At 48.6% G+C, this 20,334-nt stretch overlaps 1 protein-coding gene across 1 annotated transcript in view; it reads right to left on the bottom strand.

Moving 5' to 3' along the window:
• Window positions 1-19,406, bottom strand: part of FAT2 (FAT atypical cadherin 2) — a 59,622-nt gene extending 40,216 nt beyond the window's left edge. Inside the window, exons 1-3 of the mRNA XM_026858311.1 lie at window positions 19,209-19,406; window positions 3,590-6,875; window positions 2,806-3,120 (exon numbers count right to left, since the gene is read on the bottom strand). Of these exons, the coding sequence (XP_026714112.1) occupies window positions 2,806-3,120; window positions 3,590-6,854 (3,580 nt within the window). The 5' untranslated portion in view covers window positions 6,855-6,875; window positions 19,209-19,406. The remainder of the gene's footprint in view (window positions 1-2,805; window positions 3,121-3,589; window positions 6,876-19,208) is intronic.
• Window positions 19,407-20,334: the final 928 nt, after the last annotated feature.

The raw sequence follows: 20,334 nt of genomic DNA on the forward strand, positions 1-20,334 counted from the left end.
CCAAAAATAGGTTACCTGTAATAGCGTGCCACTGTGCCCTGAATAATTATGCAGGGCTATTCTGCAGGGTTATTCTGGGTGTGGACATGCCTATTGTAATAGTAAATCAGGATCTTAATTCCTATTAGTGCGTAGGATGAGAACTAGCTTTCTCCTCCTATCCTTCTACCAAGGGGCTCCTACCAGGAGTGCCCTGCCTAGGAGAGACCCAGAGTGACCCTGGCCCTCTTATGCTCTGGCTTCTTTCCGTGTCAGTGTGACTTATTTGTCTTTTGATGACAGTGTGGGATAGGAGAAGAAGAGAGGTCTTGATCACAGTCTTCTCTGCGTGTAGGAGCCTCTCTTCTGATCTGAAAGGTGGAGGAACCCCTGACACATGCAGATTATCCTGTGCTTTGCTCAAATCATGTGACTAAGAGCAGCAGCCTCTGTGGTTTCCTCTTGAAACTTCAGTTATCATTGAATAATGTGACACAGAGATTCAGCTTCATCCCAGATAAGCAGCTCTGCCTACTCAAAACTCTTGCTGTCATAGGATTTGGGATTGACTATGGAAGGAGCATTGGTAATCTTAATCATACATTCTCTGGCATTTCAAGAACTGCAATGTTTCTGGGTCTTTTTGTGATCATTTGCTCTAGTTAGTGAAAGAAGAGATGCATTTCTTGCATTTAAAAAACAAAGGACATATCCTAACTAAAAATCCAGAATAAACATCAGTGGTCTAGTAGCACTATGGTGCTCAGATACTTGCAGTGTTTTCTCTGTTCTCCCATTCAAATGTAGTCATTTGATTTGCACTGCATTGGGATAATTCTTTTTTTGAATACAACCCTGGACTGATATGAATGACCAGGAACTGGAAGATGAGCAGTTCATCTTCCAAAGCTGCATGACTAAGCTGAGACCAAAGATTATATTTTCATTCTACTTAATGGAGCAACTAGCATGCCCTTGTCCGAATAATGAAAGTATCACAGGGTTTCCAGTAAGCTGCCTACAGCCCTGAAATTTAGACAAGCTATGATATTCTTTCTGGCAGTAGTAGCAGATGACTCCTCTTTAGATGCTGTAAGCATGAGGATATTATCTGCTCAGTTTATGCCAATGTTTGCAGGTTATTATTTGCTCTTTTGGGTGACATGCAAGTAAAACAACGGAAAACTGAATCCTCATGAGGCTTGGAAGCAGGCCCTTAAGCAACCTCCAAGCTCAGGCTTTAAAGAAGAGACCTCCAGCAACTGTCCAAGAGATAAGATCAGCTCATGGGTTTCTTACAGGACTGACAAACTTATCACTCTTCACATGCAAATTCCCTGTAGAGAGAGATGGATAGCAGATGACTCATACCCGAGAGAGCTTTTTTTTGTCTAAGATGGGAATTAAAGGGTTGGCTTAGAGGTGAAGCGTCTCATTAGCAAACGTTAAGATTTTGCCAGTGTTGCTTATTTTGCCATAAAACACACCAGCCTTGGAGCATGGCTTTGCAGGGATGCACTCACCCTGGGGTGAAAGCTTTGCCTGCTGCCCGCAGCAGAGAGAAGGCTGAATTTCCTGCAGGGTGCATGGGTGCAAGCTGGAGCTCAGCAGGTGAGGGGAGCTGGCCCAGTGTCCTGACAGCCGTTTCTGGTCCACATCCTATCGAAAAGGCAGTGGTCTTCTAAAATAGGGCCTCTGAAGGCACCTCTCCATGGAACCCTGCATTTGTGCAAGCTGTCCGTGGGGCTGAGTTGTGCATAGTTGTTTGGACTATGTGGGAAAGCTGGATGCAGAGCAATGCCCTGACCTGGTTAAAAAGCTTCTGACAGTGGAGATAACTACAACTGGGCGTAGCAGTGGTCACAGTTAGCTGACATCTCCAGGTGTATCTATATGGTGCCACGTGGAGACACCCTATGAATCTCTTGCAACCAGAGGGATATCAGTGTTTTGGCATAACAATTTCTTTCTAAACATCTCCCTCCCAGCCAGCTGTAGAGGACTGCCAGAGAGCCATTACACCACAGGTAACAAGTAATTGAGAACTGCACTAGCCTTTTTCAATACATCCATCTCCTTTCTCATCTGAGAGCAGGCTTCGAGCCCGCTGCAGTAGGTGAACTGCTTTTATCATCCACAGGAGATCAAAGTCATGCAATTAATCCTCTTCCATACACAGGCTCTGTGCCCTCCCTTCCCTCTTCTCCCAGGAGCTGATGGTGCAAAGGGCTCAGCACAGCTTTCCTTGCCAGACTGGCCCAATGTCAGCTCTGCCGGGATAGTTTGAGGAAGCTGTTTACACAAAACATAAGCGGGTTTTTGATGGCTCTGAAAGATCTGGTAATTAATCCTCAGATGAAAGATAGAGTCTAGGAAGATGGCAGAAGAGGCTTACTACACTTACTACATTAATAGCACTGGAGAATGGGTGGAGCCTTTAAATGGAGTGGGATTCATTTTTATTAATCCTGCCTCGGTCTGTCTCAGGAACCGATACTCACCTCCAGAGGGTGTTTCCTGGCTCAGGCTGTGCAATAGGGCAGTTGTTTATAAGGGGGAAGATTAAAAACAACTGCTTCGTTCTGTTTAGGGCTTTGAAAGTAGCACGTTTGTGTCATTCTAAGAGCCATCTGGATGCAAAAGGCAGCCCTCAGCTTGAGGATTTCAACCCTTAGCTTCCCCACACGGTCTATTTGGAGGCTGGGACTTTTGCTGCAGAAGGAAGGTGTGACAAAGGCAGCTGTGTGGGCTGTTTATATTGAATATGTAACATCCTTTGGGCACTTGGAAGCCTCAAAAACAGATGCTGAGTTGGGTCAGTCTTACCTGTAATGAGGTTAATGGTGAAGAGTCCTTGAGGATTTCCAGTTAAGATGTGAAAAGTCAGTTTGCCCTCTGAGCTAGAATCTGGATCAAAGGCATCAAGCTGAAGGACAGATGTGTTTCGTGGGGAATTCTCAATCACAGAGGCATAGAAGACAGGTCTGGACATCTGAGGTGGGTTGTCATTGGTATCGGTGACTTCAATATAAATTTCAGTCACAGAAGACAGAGGAATTGTTCCCAGGTCAAGAGCTAGCACTGTTAGCCAATAGTGAGATGTTCCTTCTCGGTCGAGCGGTCCTATGGTTCGGATGGTGCCTAGAAGAATGACAGAATGTGCTTGTGAGGGATTTAAGGAACTTAGATCACTTTGTCCTTAATGCCAGACCAGTCTGTGTCTCTAGTCTGCTTTCCTGCAGGTATAAACTCTAATCTTTGCTGCAGGTATAAACTCTGGCACCAACCTTGTATGGCTGTGAGACTGTGTGGAAGGTGAGGGCTTCCTTGTGCTGAGGATAATTTAATGCACAAGTGAAAAGTAAGACCTTGGCATTTTGGGGAAGGACAGACATTGATTTTCCATTACTTTAAGGAGAAAAACCCTGCTTGCTCCTCCACAGATACAGGGATATACATTGTACACCCCTGCACAAGCAAGAAAGATTTGAACGCACAGGACTCTGTAAATAGAGAGAATATAGAAATGTTCTATTGGGTCAAAAAGTCAGGCCAAACACAGCATATAGTTTAAGTCTTTAAAGTACACCATTAACTAAGTTGTCATTACCTGTGTCCTTTTCAATGCGGAAGATGGACAGGCCAGTGCCCTCTCGGAGGAAGTATTGAACCTCTCCATCTTTCCCCTTATCGATATCTTTTGCTGTGACCGTCATCACTGATGTGCCCTCAGGGCTGTTCTCCTGCACCCAGCCTTTGAAGACAAAGGAGGCAAAGCGTGGTGGGTGCAAGTTCTCGTTGACATCAAGGATGTTCACTTCCAGGTGGCAGAGAGAAGAGCGAGAGAAAGGCTTTCCGCTGTCACTGACCTGCACGGTTAGATTGTAAGAGTCCTTCTTCTCATAGTCCAGCTCCTTCTCCAACCGGAGTGCCCCAGTCAGCTTATCCACATGAAACATCATCTCCTCATCATTAATGAGGCTGTACCTCACCTCTCCCCCAGAGCCAGCATCTGGGTCAAAAGCCTCCAGAAAGAGGAGAATGGTTCCCACGGGCAGGTCCTCTGGGACCTTCACACTGTTGAGGGCTGGGAGGCAGTGCGGGCTGTTGTCATTTACATCCTCCAGAGTCACAATGAGATCCGTGAGGGAGAACAGCTGGTAGCCTGTTTTGGGCTGGTCCCTAGCTTCTATTTTCAGCACATAGCAAGGCCACAATTCTCTATCCAGGGCACCCGTAACTGTCACTTCTCCAGTGACACTGTTAATGGCAAACTTATCAGTGGGGGTCAGGAGAGAATATTTTATTCTCCCATTGTCATCTGTATCGGCATCTTCTGCTTTCATTTGAGCTATTGTTGTCCCTGTTGCTACATGTTCTGGTATCGCCACCCAGTAGGCACCTTGTGGGAATTTAGGAGTGTTATCATTGGTATCCAACACATTCACAGCCAAGAGTTTCCAAGATGATTTCTGTGGTGTGCCAAGGTCGTACACAGTAATGTTAAGAATGTAGAAGCTGGTTCGTTCATGATCTAGAGGAGAAAGGACTTGAAGGAGACCCAGTTCTAGGTCAATGGTAAAGCAACTGTCATCATTTCCATCTGAGATCACATAGACCAATTTTCCATTAAAACCAGTATCAGGATCAATAGCTGACAGGTCAGCAATAGTTGAGTTGATGGGAACAGTCTCTATGATATCAATAGATCGTGGAAAGCTGTCATCAAACTTTGGAGCATTATGGTTTATAAGGTGCAAGTTCAGAGATGTTTCATCATCCTGCCCATGGCCTTGAGACTGAGACTCAATAGAGTGTATGATAGTTTCTGTTAGTTGTTTCAAGACTCCTGTTTCCTCACACTGCATTTTGACGGGGAGACCTTGGTTGACCACAGTGATATTTACAGATGTTGGCAACGCGTAGTTCTCTCCATCTGTTGCAGTTATTTTCAAAGAGTAAAAAAGGGGTTGTTCAGAAGGAAGATCTCGCAGAGATATTCTAAGGGATATTACTCCAGAGATGGGATTCAGTTCAAAATGCCGTAACTCATTGCCAGACCTGATTTCATATTTGATATGCTGCAGCTCATCACTATCAATTGCAGAGACCGTGGCCACAGGATTCCCAACAGGAAAGTCCCGTGGGATTGTGCCACTGCAACTTGCCTTCTCAAACACAGGAGCATTGTCATTGACATTGCTCAGCGTGAGGGAGACGTATACCTCTGTTTCATGGCGGAAGGGTGAGCCCCAATCGGATGCCCACACTCGTAGATGATACCATCTCTGCATCAACTCATAGTCCATTGACTTGGAGGTGGAAATGATGCCAGAATAGGGATCAATGACAAAGGGAACTGACTTCTGGTTGGCTATCGTGTAGGTGACAAAGCCATTGTTTCCTTCATCTTCATCTGTAGCCCTTACTGTTAAGATACTGGTGCCAGGAGGCACATTTTCATCAAAGGCCCCACGGTATGAAGACTGACTAAAACTTGGAGCGTGATTGTTGCAGTCAGTGATGTCAATGACAACAGTCGTGGATGTGTGACTGTTAGCAGTTGTAACTTCAAGCTCAAAACGAGACTGCTCATGGAAGTCCATTGCTCTGACTGTAGTTATCAGTCCAGTGTGAGGATTGATTTTAAAGCTTGTGCTGTTAGGAGTAGGTTTCAAAATATACTTAAGATTTGGGAAGACTGGTGTGATCTTCACCATAACAACTTGACTTCCAACTGGGGAAAATTCACTGAGCTGGACCCGGTACACTTCTTTCTCAAACTTGGCAGAGACATACTTGGAGGGAGGTATATGGATCACTCTAATAGGAGAGAACAGTGGTGGCTTGCCTTTGTCTTTGGCTTGCAGACTGAGGTTGAAACCAAACGGGTAAAGTAGCCAGTTGATCTCTTTGGTTGACACAATCATGAACTCAGTGCTCCCAAAGTAGGATTTGATGGCTTTGAAATGTCTTCCTGGATCTCCATCAACAAAGTCAACTGAATCTATCCCTCCTTCTGAGTCACCACTTTCTACAGACAGAGTTGCATAGAGAAAGTCATCGGCTGAGTCAGGTGGTGTCACCTTCACTGAGGAGATAGAAGGGGGTTTCCTGGCAGATGGCTCCACTTGGATCATGAGATCAGCCAAGTTCCCAAAGCCATTCCCCTCTGTGATCTTTCTCATTCTGTCTACAGCCAAAACCTGCAGGTGGTGCCTGCCTCGATGGGTGCTGTTCAGCCTACCTGTTGTCATAACTGCTCCCGTGGTGGGGTGAACGGTGAATAGGTCGGACTTGGTGTTGAGGGCATAGTAGAACTCGGCATTCTGGCCAGCATCAGCGTCAGTGGCACTGAGCATGCTGACCACTGTTTTCAGAGGAGTGTCTTCTCTGATGGACACTTTGTAGGAGGGAGGTGAAAAGAGAGGTTTCAAGTCATTTCTGTCCAGAATGTGGATCAAGACTTTGGCCCAGGCTTCGTAGGCATAGGTGCTCTCTGTGGCCTTGATTATTAACATATAACTGTCTTTGACCTCTCGGTTTAAAAGTGCTGTGTTGCTGCTCCTGGTTCTTATTCTCAAGAAGCAGAAATCCCCAATCACATGCTCCTCTGTTTTAAAGAGACCACTGTTGTCACCAGAGGCTATTCTGTATCTGATGTCCCACTCGGGGTCTGTCTTGTAAATACCCATTTTGACATAGCTCTCCACATAGGTCTTAGGGGCTGAATTCTCATAGATGGTGGCATTGTAGAAGAAGTGGGTGAAGTGCAGAGGGGAAGTATTGCCTTTCTCACAGCTCGCCTTGCGGACCACACAGTGCATGAGGAAAACAGCAAAACTCAGGAAGTGCCTCCTGATAGTGACTTCCATGGTGTGGTGTCTCCTTGGGTCCTGCAGGTGACAAAGGAAGAATACCGATAATTTTCATTAAGGCCAGTGTGCTAGGGAAAAAAGTCCCCATGGGCTCAGCCTCACCTCCCTGCTTCTCTACCCCGACCTTTGCTGGTGTGGTTGTTAGCTGAGTTCTTCTTCCCTCTGTCCCAGTGGGAGACCTGTCCTCCCACACCCCCATGCTGGCTCAGATCCATTCATTTTCTTTCTTTAATTTTTTGCCCTTATAGAGGGCAAAATGTGAAAAGCCATGCAAAATGCTCTGATCAGGCTGACTTGCTGTTCTGCGAATGATCTCTCCCATCCTTCATTCTGCCTTCTCCCTAGTCAAACAGTATATTTGAACTCTCCACCCCCAATCCAAACCTCACTTCAGTTTTGTTTCTCCATCCTCCTTTTCCCATCTTAATTTCTCTCTTCACGCAAGTTCTTGCAAAGTATTTCCAAGAGTCGATAAACAAACTGTGATTTGATGTCTCTGTCCATGGCTTATCTTCCCTTTCCTCTGCCCTCTCTCCCCTCCCCCTGTTACAGCAACCCGTTCTCCTTCCCCAGCAGAGATGTCCTGCTATGTTGTGCAAATTCCTTCTGAACGGCCAGCTCTACAGTGTGGCCTTTTTGACTCAGTTTCCACAAAGTTCTTCCAATTGGCGGGTCTGACCCTGGCTGCCTCCTCTGTGTTGCTTGAAAGAGCAGATTTCTAGCAAGACACTTTGACCATGTCACCCTTAGCCATTGAGTAATCTCTCTCTGGTTCTTCCCTTCTCACAGCAAAACCCCAGGGTCAGGATTCCCGCGGAAGATCTGCCATCTGTGACCACCTGCCATCAACTTCCTTCTGTAACAATTCCTGAACATCCGCGGCTCCATGATTTATCTCTGTGAACAAGGTGTATCAAAGAAGGAACTGGGGAGCATGTATGCGATTAACAGGGATGTAACTTTATTAGTGAGTTTTGCAGAGCTTGTTAAAGGATCAAGGCCTGCTCTTTTCAAAAACTAAGTGCGTGCTGCTCTGTGTGCATTTAGGGGTTGAAACCAGGGATAAGCTAAATATAGGTGCATATATTTCCCCTAGATATTCCAGGAGATCTTTATCTAGAACTGTTTCTTCCTCTTTTAAATTTAAATTATATATCAAGTACCTGCCAGTCATTTGGCACATTCCTTATTTAAACAGGGAAGACTTGTTTTTCCAGACACTTTTTCAAGACTCATCTCTTTAAAAGCCAGAACTAGTTCAATTTATAAGTTGAATGCTAAGAACAAATTATTGGAGTCTAACAAACAACATGTGTCATATTCTCTCACCGAGATATCTAATTACCAACAAACACAAAGCTGTAAATTTCATACTCCCTTCAAATCCCTTTTTCCTTGGTAAACAGGTGCCAGCCATCCAGCAATCTCCCTGCCGTGGTCATTCTTTTTTGAAACAAAGAGTCTGAAGCTGAAGTGAAACTATCAGAATTTGTAGAGAAGTCAACACAATTTGGATTTGACAAAATTCAGACTAATTTTTTTTTTTTTTTAATGACATCATTTCACTTCTAGGAAATACAGTGTAGTCCCAAATGTACAGCAAATGAAAGAAAATCTTGGAGGACAGGGCTAGGTGATCCAGAAAGGCATGTGGTTCCTTCTGAGAAGTTGAAAACCATGTTCTTAAAAGCTCTGCTTGTTACTTAACAATGCTTAAGAGTTTTGCAGCATGTAGGGACTTGCCTAGAGCTGCTCCCTTCCAACATTTTCAACTGCTGAACCTGGAAAGAAGGTGTATGCATGCTGCATGCGCGACGTGTGTCTACTAGGACTGCAGAGCAGGAAAAGTCACATACAATTCAGAGTAGAGTAAGGCAGCAGAATACAACAGCAACAAAACCCGGTGTTGTTGCATGAACAACAGAATTAATGAAGTCGATCACTTTGTATCTGGGCTAATTGACTTTTTAATTGAATTGTACTGAAATGGCAGTGTGAACTCATCTCTTATAAGACATGAGAGAAGCCACAAGGCAGAGACATTATGAACTCCACAACCACAAGAAAAGCTGGAGCTAGAGCACATGCCTTCCTGGGCACCAGCAATTCAATATGGGAGGATAACCTTGAGCAAGGAGTGGGTTTTCTGGCATTTAACAAGACACAAACTTTCTTCTAAATCTCTCTTGGAACATCCTTAACCTCACTCTTGCTTGTAGATTTCTTGACATCTAAAAAGGGCTTCACATACATTGCTGTTTTTTCCTCTGGGGGGGCATTAGCAGGGTTTTACTCCTCTGTCCAGCTAATTATTTTGCAAAACCTGTTATGACCTCATATTTCTGAGAGCTTTGCTCTCAATTACAAGTGGGACTGAAAGTAGTCAATGGCTTCAGCAGTTATTATGAGGGATGGAGAGGAACTACACACATGGGGCATGAGGCAGAAGCCTCATTTCCTCTGGAAATGATCCGAAACTTTGACAGACACAGCCAAAACTTACAGCGAATTTCCTAGGAAGCATCACTATCAGCTTTTGAAGTCTAACAGCTTCTCTTTGTGGCAGGACCCATGTCCAAAACCCCAACATTAGCACAGAGAGCCCGTTGTGTCCCCTGACAGAAACTGGCTGTGCTCTGAGATGTGCTGCTCCATCACCTTTATTAGTGCATTCGCATCTGCTTGGACAATTTCTGTACCAATATTGCTGGGAGATCCTATCACTGTTTGAGCAGTTCCACACAAGCCCATGTTTGTTGTATTTTATTTTATCCTTTGGTAAAAGAATGAGATGGAGAGGATTGGTGACAGTAATGTCCTTCAAGACTTGGCCTATTCCAGTTGAGTGTCCTGGGACTCCCAGGAGAGCTTGCAACTTCCTACCCTGGGACTGGAAAACATCACCTACTACTTGTAGCCTGAAGTTTCTTCTTTAGTAAGTTGCTCCATGAAACAATGACACACTGGATGTCTTGTTTCTTTCTCCAGCATGGTTTTAATGCAATGTGAAGAATAACAGATCTCCCAGGAGATAACTGTGCAGCACCTGCTCTTTCTCCTACTTCTGGGATCATTTACACCACATTCACAATGCAAACCCATCCAGAAGTGAGACTGGGACATTACCAGAGGCTATAGTGAAGCTTAACAGAAAAATGGGGCACAATTCTCTGAGCAGAGTCCAAATCTGGTTAACTACTGCCTTGGCTCAGCCCCAGCGAAAGTCTCTGGAAGGTGTCAGTAACAAACTTTTCTATGACTCTTGTACTGTGGGTGGGAAAGTTGCGTATAATGTGAAAATGGCATAAAATCCATTTACTAGCCCTTAAAATCCCAGATGTAAGTGTCTGTCAGGGAGGGGCAGCACTGCTAAGCTCAAGGGTCCTTGCAATGGAGTTCAAGGATCTCCACGTTGAAACTGGGTGAAATCAACTGTGACTGTGACAGATTTTTCACGTAGATTAGGAGAAATATTTCTGCTGTTTTTCTGAGCTGTGCTACCCCATGTCCTTGTGCTGACAGTAATTTGTGCATGATCCATGGGATTCCTGGCAAGGGACATATCCACTTCAGGGCTGCCAGATAAGCTCCAAGCATTAAACACCTAAACACCCTCACCTGCCTCTGGTCCCTCATTTCATGAGATCTGTTATTTCTACTCCTGAAAGCTCTCTGTTTCTTGCTTTCATGGCTCCCCTGGGCACAGATGCCCTCCTGGAGCTGGTTGCCCATGGGGAGGCAGACGTGTTGGAGAAAACCCATCGGTGGGATGGAGTGAGGAAGGTAAGACATGCTCCCGACTGAGGGAAATACCAGGGCATCATTATGTGGTGATTCAGCCTCTTCTCCTAATCACCAGGCTAGGATCAGAGAGCCTCAAGGGGCTTCACCCTCAGCCCTGTACATGCAAACTCCCCTCAGAGCAAGTAAACACTCGGTGTATCTCTAATCAGAGCCTAAGCGCGCGTCTAAATTTAACATCCAAATTGTGATTCTCTGTCAAAGACATGCCCAAATCTGTTGGTTTGAAGTGAAGGAACAAACACAGCGCTGAGGTTCAAAGTGTGTGTGTGTGTGTGCGTGGAGGCTGCGGAGATGGGCAATTTGGGGGGATTGGTGCAGGGCACGGCTACTCCAGCCGGCTGGGAAGTGGCCTCAGGGGTCCTCCCAGGGGTCTCCTGCGATGTGCAGGCTGCTATGTCTGTCAGCCATATCGCAGAGAAGTGCTGCAGCCTGCCAGAAATCAGGTGTGGCCCCAGCCCCACCTTTCAATTCCCTTCAAGAGAAGAATGTAAAAGCAATAAATGCAAAAAAACACAAAACACAAAACAAGATGAGAGCTGAGTGCATCAAAAGCAGCATTCTCCTTGCTACCTGTGGTGGGGGCTTGGCCCAAAGTTTTGAAATCAGAATATTAGAGAAAAATCATCATTTTCATAGGAAAATAAGGACAACTCTTCCCTTATTGCTCTTTTCCCAGCACACATCCCAAACTCTCTTTTTCTTTCTTTCTCTCTTTTTCTTTTACCTGCCCCTCCCCTCCATTCTCTCTCCCTTTTTTTCTTCACCACAAGAAACATCCTCCTCCCCCCGGATAGGTATCAATCAAAACCATCCTCAAGCACATCAACATCTTTGTTGGAGGCTACAAGCACTAAGAGCTGTGAGGGAGAAGGGAGATCTGCTTGGTTGCTCAAATAATCAATGATGGGGCAGTTTAATGGTGGGTCTGAATTTCAATGGTCATTGAGGAACAGAGACAGAGAGAAGAGGAAGTAAATCAGAGAAGATGGTGGGTACAGGCTTTGGGAAAGTGAATAGGAGTTGGCACTCTGTCTTCTCCTGGCGTGGGTAGTAGCTGAGCAGAATGGGTTTGGCTACAGTTGGGGCAATATCTTTACAGCCGCCTGACAAATAGGATCAACCAGAAACTCAGAGATTAAAAAGTACACTTCTCGTACAGGTGCTGAGCCACGTCTGTAGATATTTTGATTCCCAGCACGGAAATAACCTGTGTACACCCTGCGTGGGGGCTGGGATGCTTGGTTAATGTTTGTCCTTTTCTCTGCCGCAGCAATGCTGATGGGAATTAGATCCTTTTCCATTTGGTGCCTTGTTCAGTTTTGGTGAGTTCCCTGCCAGTTGCTCACAAAGCTGGGCCTGTAGGGTTTGAATTCTGTGGGGGAGATGGGTATTTTTTGAACTGTTTTCTTGGACTTTGAAAAACCCATCCCTTCCCAAGCCATGGCACAGAGCTGTTCCCATGATCTCGTCAGTGTTTTTCTGAATGGGATGTTGAAGTTGGGCTAGCAGCTGGCACTGTCCTTGGAGATCCTGCTCCTGGATTCCGCTGGGCACTCTCTGCTTGGTTTTGCAGCAAAGCAGAAGAAATACATCCTGGAGGTACTACACAAAGACAGGAAACTAATGAAAAGAGCCCCTGAAGATATGGTGTTTTCTTCCTCAAGGTACCTCAGGGTTTTCCAGTGCCCGTGGATGGTTTTCTTAGGGCTGATGTTTGCAGAACTGTGTTTTGCACCAGCCTGCTTGGCGGCTGTGTTAGTGTGGATAAAGCTTTTTTTCTGGACTTGCAGATTCCACCAGGGTGCAGTTGGGCTGTTATTTCCCCCTCTCAACTTTTCAGTCTCTGAATGGCTTGGATAGACCTTTGGAAATTGTTTCCAGATTGCTAAACAGCCTGGAGCAAGGCGGCTGATCGTTTAAAACCTGGTGCCTTTTACAACCGAGGTCTGCCCTTGCTCAGAGTGACCTGTGAAACGCTGCTCATGTCGTGGAGCGGGTGGCCCATGGGCAGCGCCCACCCCCTGCGCTGTAACAGTTTCAGGGTTCAACTCCATTCCCGGTGGTAAAGGGGCTGTGTGCTGGCAGGGTGGGCTGTACCGGGGGCTTCTCAGCTGCAGAGCCATGGAAAACCATGGGATTAGTGTCATGCTGGTGTGTGAGCAGCGACTCTTGCTTGGACTGCTCAGCATGGCAGGGGGGTTACACGCAGGTCCCTGAGCAGAATTGATACAGCCCTACCAGCAGCACGGAGATGCGCCTCCCGTCATCTGCCAGCTGGGCCAGGCAGGTGCTTCAACCCTGGGGAGTCTGGGTACCCCGGGAGCTCGGACCAGCAGTCTCTAAGGGGTGTTGGAGGAACAGAGAGTCTTGTGAAGGCATTTGAGGGAAGCCTGTGAGTCCTTGACTCGTGTGGGGCAATCTGGGCCCCGGCTGGTACACCAGGCACAGTGCTGGGACACCCTTTTTCTCTAGCCAGGCTACTCTGCTGCAGGGGTTGGTAAAAAATGCTTCATTCTGAGGCAGCACTGCCTTCTCTGGGTTTAGTCTGCTGCAGCCAGCGGACCTGCAAGGGGTCCTGCTAGGACCACTGTTCAGGGCTGACAACAAGAGCGTGGTGGGATGCTGTGACGGCAGATGTGCAAGACATGGGTAGGTTGTGCAGGGAAGGAGAGAGCGGGATGGTGTTCCACATGGGAAGGGTGGCTGGGAAGTGTTTAGCTACTCTGATGTCCTCTCCCTCCTTCCCCCATACAGCTGAATGCTTTTGCCACCTTTGTTGCTGTGACAGCTGTTCACAAGTTGGATGCTCAGATCCAGGCTGGCTCTCCACGCACCTTCCTCCATGACATCTTACTGTGGCCTCCTCCAGCCAGCCGCTCATCCATCCCCTTCCCCCTCAGCCATCTCACCCATTGCCCCATCATCATGGCTCTGACTGTGCCCCGCTGCTCTACCTGCCGCCCTGGTTCACTCCTCCACCGGGGCAAACAGGCGCTACATCTCTTTGCCTCCAAGCCATCCTCTGTCCATAAGCAAGACACCACCGTGTACGTGAAGGAGAAGGCTTTCTCTTGTCACCTTTCCACCTGCAGTGTGTGTGTTTCCGTCTAACACTCTGTGAAGCACCCAGGGAGAGCCTGATTTTGTACTGCTGCCAGCACCTATGCCTGGCTCACATATGTCACATAGCTGAGGTTTCTCTGTCATTGTTGTAAGCTTCCAGAAGCTTGTCTGTTAGGCACAGAACTTGAACAGGCTTGAACTCCTCATAGAGTTAAAAGGGTCACTGATCTTTATCTGTCTTGGCATTGCAACATCATTTTAGAGAAAGAGCTGATCACACAGCTCCAGAGCTGTCGAGCCCTCAGTAGGGGTCTGGGGTCACTGCAGGAGGCCTGGGGGGTGAGGGAACCTTGCAGCACCAACTGTCTTGCTGCTGGCTCTTGTCCCAGAGAAAGTGTGACATCAGGGAGGTTGACTTGCTTGTGCCAAGGGCAGGGGAAGCATCCTTATGCATTATTCCTAACTCCTTTTCTCCGCTCCCCCCTGAAAAGATCAGCTCTTTTTCCCTCCTCACGGATTGCTTCCTCTCCTCCCCAGGTATTGGTAGGGGGGTAAATCCTGCCTGTGTTCCAGAAGCTGCCATTGCACAGATAACCAGGGATGTGTTGGGGGGTGGTTGACTATCTCCTTGGCCAAGGACAACAGCTAAAACAGCCAGGAGACAGGGAGGAAACAGCAGATCCCACTGGTGGCTCTGATGGGAACGGGGTACCTGTTGCCTGTGAAAAGAAACAGCCCTGGGTGGGAAGGGGGCTCAGTGGGAGCCGCTCACCAGGCAGCGTGCGAGGGGCCCAGGTGCTGGGCACCGCAGTGCAGCAGCCCAAACATGTTGACATGTTGACACAAGAGCCAGCTGCAGCGTGCCAGGTACTCATGTGAGCGTGCCCCAACTCTGCTGCTGCTGGGACTGTGCACCGCTCTCCAGGATTCAGCTCCCATGGAGGGTATTAGTGCCAAGGGACACATACCTCAGTCACTACAAACTAGGTGGCTCAGCAGGCATGCGGCGACCATCAGTCCACAAGGGATCCTGGGCTCTTTCTTGATTGCTTCCTCCTGCCAAAACTCATACTGAGCCCTTCACATTTTCCTCCTGCTTAGGATGCAAATTATCTTGCACTGATAACCATTCCCCCGTCTGCAAACCTCTGAGGGAAGCTGGTGCGTGGGACCGCGTTGTCAGTCCTCCCTGCTACCTTTTGGATCCACTGGCCAGTTTCAGCCAAATTTAACCAGATAGGTAAAGACTTGAAAGGAGTTAAGTTTGCACAAGCTTGTGAAAAGCAGCAGGAGAGAGGAGAGAAATCCAAATTAGGACTCCCAGTTGGAAGAAAAGGCTCTAATATGAGCCCAACCCGATTATTAGACATCAGAGAATCCACACAAGAGAGAGCGCCCCAGGCAACCAAGCTTCATGAATTCTGCTGCTCTCAAAACAGCTGTTTATTTAGGTTCTGAAAAGCCTGTGAGATCCTTTCTGGGATCCCAGCACACAACTCCCATCTGACCCACCAGAGCTGTGAGTCCAGGCTGGGCTCAGCTCCCACCTCGGCCTGGAGAGAGGAGCAGCTCTGCCCGGCGTTTGAAGGGGCTCTAACCCTGAGCTGTTTGAGCCCGTGAGTCCTCGTCCACACCTTAACTCAACCTGGGTGTTTGCTGCGAGGACACTGGCTACATCACCTGAGTGCTGGTAGTCCTCTGATGCCCTCTCTGTGATTTCTTGTGGGGAACATACATGTTATCCTGTCATCAGTAAAATTTGTTAGGAAGGAGTCCAAGAGCATCTAGGCATGAAGAGCTGGGTGAGGAACCACATGCCCTGCCAGACGCAGGTGAGGAGCCCCGGTGCTCAGCAGGACATGGACCACTCGACTTCTCTCTGGCCTGCACACAAGCGCTGGCCCTCGTGCCTCCTCCCTCACCTTTTTCTCTCTCCTATCAGCCAATTCTCATTCACCCCCAGACCTGTCCCTGCACTGATATGAAGATATTCTCATTCCCCTGCCCAGCACCCTGCCGGTCTTTCCCTTCTGGTGCCTGAAGGTGAGCACGGAGAGCAGCTTTCCGCTCTACCTGCAGCCTCTTTCACTCCGTTGCCATCTGTTTGCCTTGCAACGCTCCTTCCCATCCCTCTCCCATGTTCGGAGGCAGTGTAAGGACACAGAGGACAGTGAATGAATGAGATGATCAGGGCATGATCCTCCCTCGTAAAAGGATGGCTGGCCAGGATGCGGGTAGCTGTGCCACAGAAATTCCCTGCAGCAAACATTTATTGAATGCAAAGAGATACCTGCAAACTGACAGAAAACCTTCAGCTCCCAGACCTGCCTGCCCTCAGGAAACTGCCCACAGCAGCCCACCTCCTCTGCTGTATCCACAGTGCCATACAAGCAGATGCAAAGCCAGCCCCTCCTCTGGGGAGCTCAGGGTTTCACTGGAGAAAAGATTAACCCCCGCGACAGGCATGTTTGCCCAGGCTGGCCTCATTACCACAGCATGCCCTTGTCAGCTCTCCTTAAGGTCCCAGCACGAGTTGCTACCTCCCACTCTGGACTGTCTGCTGGAAACACGTTTCTGAAAGCTCTCGTCATTGCAACACCTCTGTGGAGCAGGCAGCTGTGCACAGACGCTGCTTGCAGCACCTGTGACAACCAGATACCAGGCTGGGTACACAATGTCTCTGTCAACCTGAGCAACATGGAGTATCTATTCATGGCATAACCAGTCTCTCCCAGGCTGCCTGAGTCACAGCATCTATCCAAGATACAACCTGGTCAGTACAATCAGTCCCACAACATAAGAACATCAAAATAGCCACACTTGGCCATCTCTATAATCTCTCTCTCAAAATGGCCAGTTTTGATTGCTTAGTGGAGAGGCATAAGAAATAAGGAACATGCTCCTTCTTCCACTTTCCAGCATCAGTGCAAGTACACAGTTGTGTCTAATAACCTCCACTGGAGCAATCCATCCCAAATGGATCGAAGCCTTGTTTGAAGCCAAGCACACTTTTGGCCTCTGCAATATCCCATGGCAATGTGTTCCAGAATTTAATTATGCCCTCTGTGTGGAAAAAAAAAAAAAACAACAACCAAAAAACCAACAAAAAAAACCAGCAAACTTCCTTTGGTTTGTTTCAAACCTGCTGCTTGTTCATTTCTGAGCTACAAACCTTCCTAACAGCCCTCGCAGCCTGCCCCTCCCTGGAGCTCCTTCTTCCAAGACTTAGGAAAGAAAGTTTCTTTGCTAATAACCAGTACCTGCCCCATTGCCAAGGAAGAAGCGTGGTTGAGAGGAAAAATTGCTTGCTCAGCAAATCAGCTTGCTAATAGACAATGGAGCATCGGTGTTGCCAACCCAGTTTTAAAAAAAAAAAAAAAAAAAAAGGCTGAAGGTATTTAATCCTCTTATGCTTGCGCATGATACAGAAGAAAGCCCACTGCTGCTGGAGGTGCAGCTGCACTCGCATACTCCACACGTGGCAAAAAAACAAAAGCGAGGTGCGTGGAGCAGGGAATGCCATTTCTGTAGCATGGAGGTAGCTGGAACGATCCTCCAGGACTTGCCTTGGAGCAGTTGGCAGGAGCGTAGGATGCAAAATGCATTAGTTTCTAACAGATGTTTGATTCCAGGTGTTACGCCTCCTTTGAACTCTCTCTTCATACGCGAATGATGCTTATTTGTTTGGAGGGCTGGGAGACGCTCTGGTTTTTGAGAGCATTAGGTTTTGATGAAATACACTCACGGTGCGAGCTGCAGCGAAGGAAAAGGCTCAGGAGAGGAGCAGGTCCTGCTGCGCTCTCTGCTCTGCAGGCAGGGTGGTTGGGCTTAGTCTTGCAGCGTTACAGAGTACCTTAGAGCACAGATGGGGAGAAGTGGAGAGACTGAAGCCCCTGGCTGGGTTAGAAACCTCTTGCCTGCTCAGTCCCTCAGGAACCCCAACCACTTATCAGACAGGCGGATGTCCCTGAACTGTTCCTGATAAGATGAGGTGTGCTGCATATTAGGAGGTGATAAGGGCGCACAATACCAAGCCGGTGATTTTAGCCTCCTCGAATACCGAGCCAGCCCAGCCTTCCTCAGCAGCCCGATACAGACTGTTTGTTTTCAGTCCCGAGGCTCTGATAACCTCCTAGGTCTCTCTAGCTGACAGCCTGGAGAGCCGTGGCAGCTCCCTGTGCATCCCGTGCCTGCTCTTTGGCCCCGCGAGTGCCAGAGCAGAGGATGAAATGGGCTCCGTGCCGTCCTGCGGGGATGCAGGGCACCCGGGGCGGAACGGGAGCCTCTCGGTCACTGCCCTGCTCTAGCCGCCGCACACCCGAGTTCCCATGTGTCCTGGAAATTCTCAGCCCTTTGCAGCCGCAAACCCAAGTCAGCAGGAGCTTTTTCAAGAGTTTTGTCCAAAACAACCCCTGCCGTGTGACAACTGATCTTTGCCCCTCTGGAGTGCAGCACTCCACCAAGTCTGCCTTTAATTCCCCCAGGAGGCTGATTAGCTGATAACTGCTGTTTGGAAGGGCCCTGTTTGATCCAAACGGACTCCCACTCTGTACTTCCACCTCTTTTCCTCAGCCCCGCACACATACACGGGAAATAATTCCTGCACGCCCGGAACTGGGACTGGATTTGATCTGGGATTTCATCTTACTTTGCCATCAGGCACCTGACAGCGACCAAAGTTGCCCTGATGCAAACACACACACGTTTGCACGCGTGCTCCCATGCGAGGTGGGGATGGTGGCTCTCGCTTCAGCTCCCCGGCTCTGCTGCTGGCCGCGGAGCGGGACCAGGGCAGGTGAGGAGATCTTGCCTGGCTGTACAGGGAGGCAGGGCTGGGAAACGCCAGCACCGTGCCTACTCTCAGGGATCCCCAAGGCAGAGTTTGAGGTGACAGTGGAAGTGGTTTAATGGGGAACACGGAGACAGAGCTTGGAGTGGTACCACCTCACCCCAGCTAGTGAGGTTGCATATAGCCAACAACTGAGCCTCCAGCCGGACGCCATCCCTGCTCCCGCAGCAGTACATCCATTTACTCCAGCACAAGCACGCTCCCTGCAGAAATCCTGCCCCGTGCAGACACCTGGAGTGCTTCTCTGTTCAGTCCCTCCTCACCTGCCTTGCTCGGCAGTATGGCTTCCACGCTTGCTACCTGGAGCCCACCTGCTTGCACCGGCTGCAGCGTGCTAAACTTTCCCAGCTAAGACCAGATGCAAACTTTGTGCAGACACTGCTGAAGTTTTCCTGGCTCCTTCCATACCCCTTCTCCCGCTAGGGCTGACAGAAGGAAGGAAAAGATGAAATGTTCTCCCTTTGCATCCTGAATCCCTATCTTTAGGATAAGGCTGTTTCCAGCAAAAGTTACTCACATGCAAAAGCAGTTTCATGACTAAATCTCTGCATCCTCCATGCCTTTCTCCATCCATGCCGTACAGACTGCTCCCTGAGTCATTTCAAGTTCCCACACCAGCGAGCAGCGTGCCTTACCTGTTGCAACAGGAGGGAGACCTCTCCTGAAGTTTACTGCTTCTCTGCGCTCACCGATGAAAATCCTCTCCCGCAGCAGCACCTCGCTGGCTGCCGGGGGTCCATGGTGCTTGGAAATCAGAGGAGAGGGCTCAGAGAATTTCCTGCGAGAAGGGATTTTGCTGGCTGAAACTCCGGCAGCACAGGTTGAGAGCAGCAAGGGAGAAAGTTGCAGGAGGTGGAACTGCCTTGCTGAAGAGCCAGCCCTTCCGTGACGGACTGGAGGAGGAGGAAGAGGGGAGGCATCGCCCGCTCCCTTGCTGGAGAAGTGAACTTGTGTGTGTGTATGTCAGAGCTGGGCAAGGGCCCAAGCCTTAGAGCCAAATAATTGCAGAGCTTTTTACTGTTAGATTAACTAGTATTGCCATGAAACCAGGACCTCAACTCCGAGAGTGTGTGTGTGGGGGGGTGGTGTGTGCAGAATATGTCAGGTAAATCCCTCCAACACACCTGAAAAACCCAAAGATTGTTTTTTAACTAGCTGCCAGGTGGGTGTTGCAAGGAGGGATGGGGAGAAGGGGGTGGGGGAAACCTGAATCTGCCCTCAGAGCAGCTGCGTGCGGAGAGACACTTTGAAGGTTGTTGTTGTTTGTGTTGGGGGAGCCCCCAGAAACCCCAGCTGCCGCCAATATGCCCCAGGGTGCTCGGTGCTGTACAGGCAGAGGATGAAAAGGTGGTCCCTGTCCTGAAAAAGCAGAGAAAAGAGAGGGAGGCAGCAAGGAGAGATGGTAGTGCAGGGAGACCAAATATTGTGCTGGAGCTTTGGGGGTGGGGGTGTGGTTGTTTCTTGACAAAGAAAGAGCATCCCAGCTCTGGGGGTGTTGTTCAGGGCTGGACCAAGGGAAGGGGACATGAACTCTTCAGTGGGTGTCCCTTGTCACACTGGCTAGAGCATGGGCAGTCTGTGGGTAGCTTCGGTGCTCTTTGTCCCCTTCCCCCTCCCCTCCTCCTTTCCCCCCAACCCTCAGTAAGTACTAATGTATCCCCTTTAAATTGCAGTGGGGCTTGAACAAATACAGGGGTAGTTCTCAATGTGGGAAATCAATGTTCGGGTTAAGGTGAAGTTTTTCCCCCCCCCCCCCCCCCC

Source organism: Athene cunicularia, assembly GCF_003259725.1.
Source record: "Athene cunicularia isolate RWA chromosome 13 unlocalized genomic scaffold, athCun1 chr13_part1, whole genome shotgun sequence".
NCBI lineage: Eukaryota > Metazoa > Chordata > Aves > Strigiformes > Strigidae > Athene > Athene cunicularia.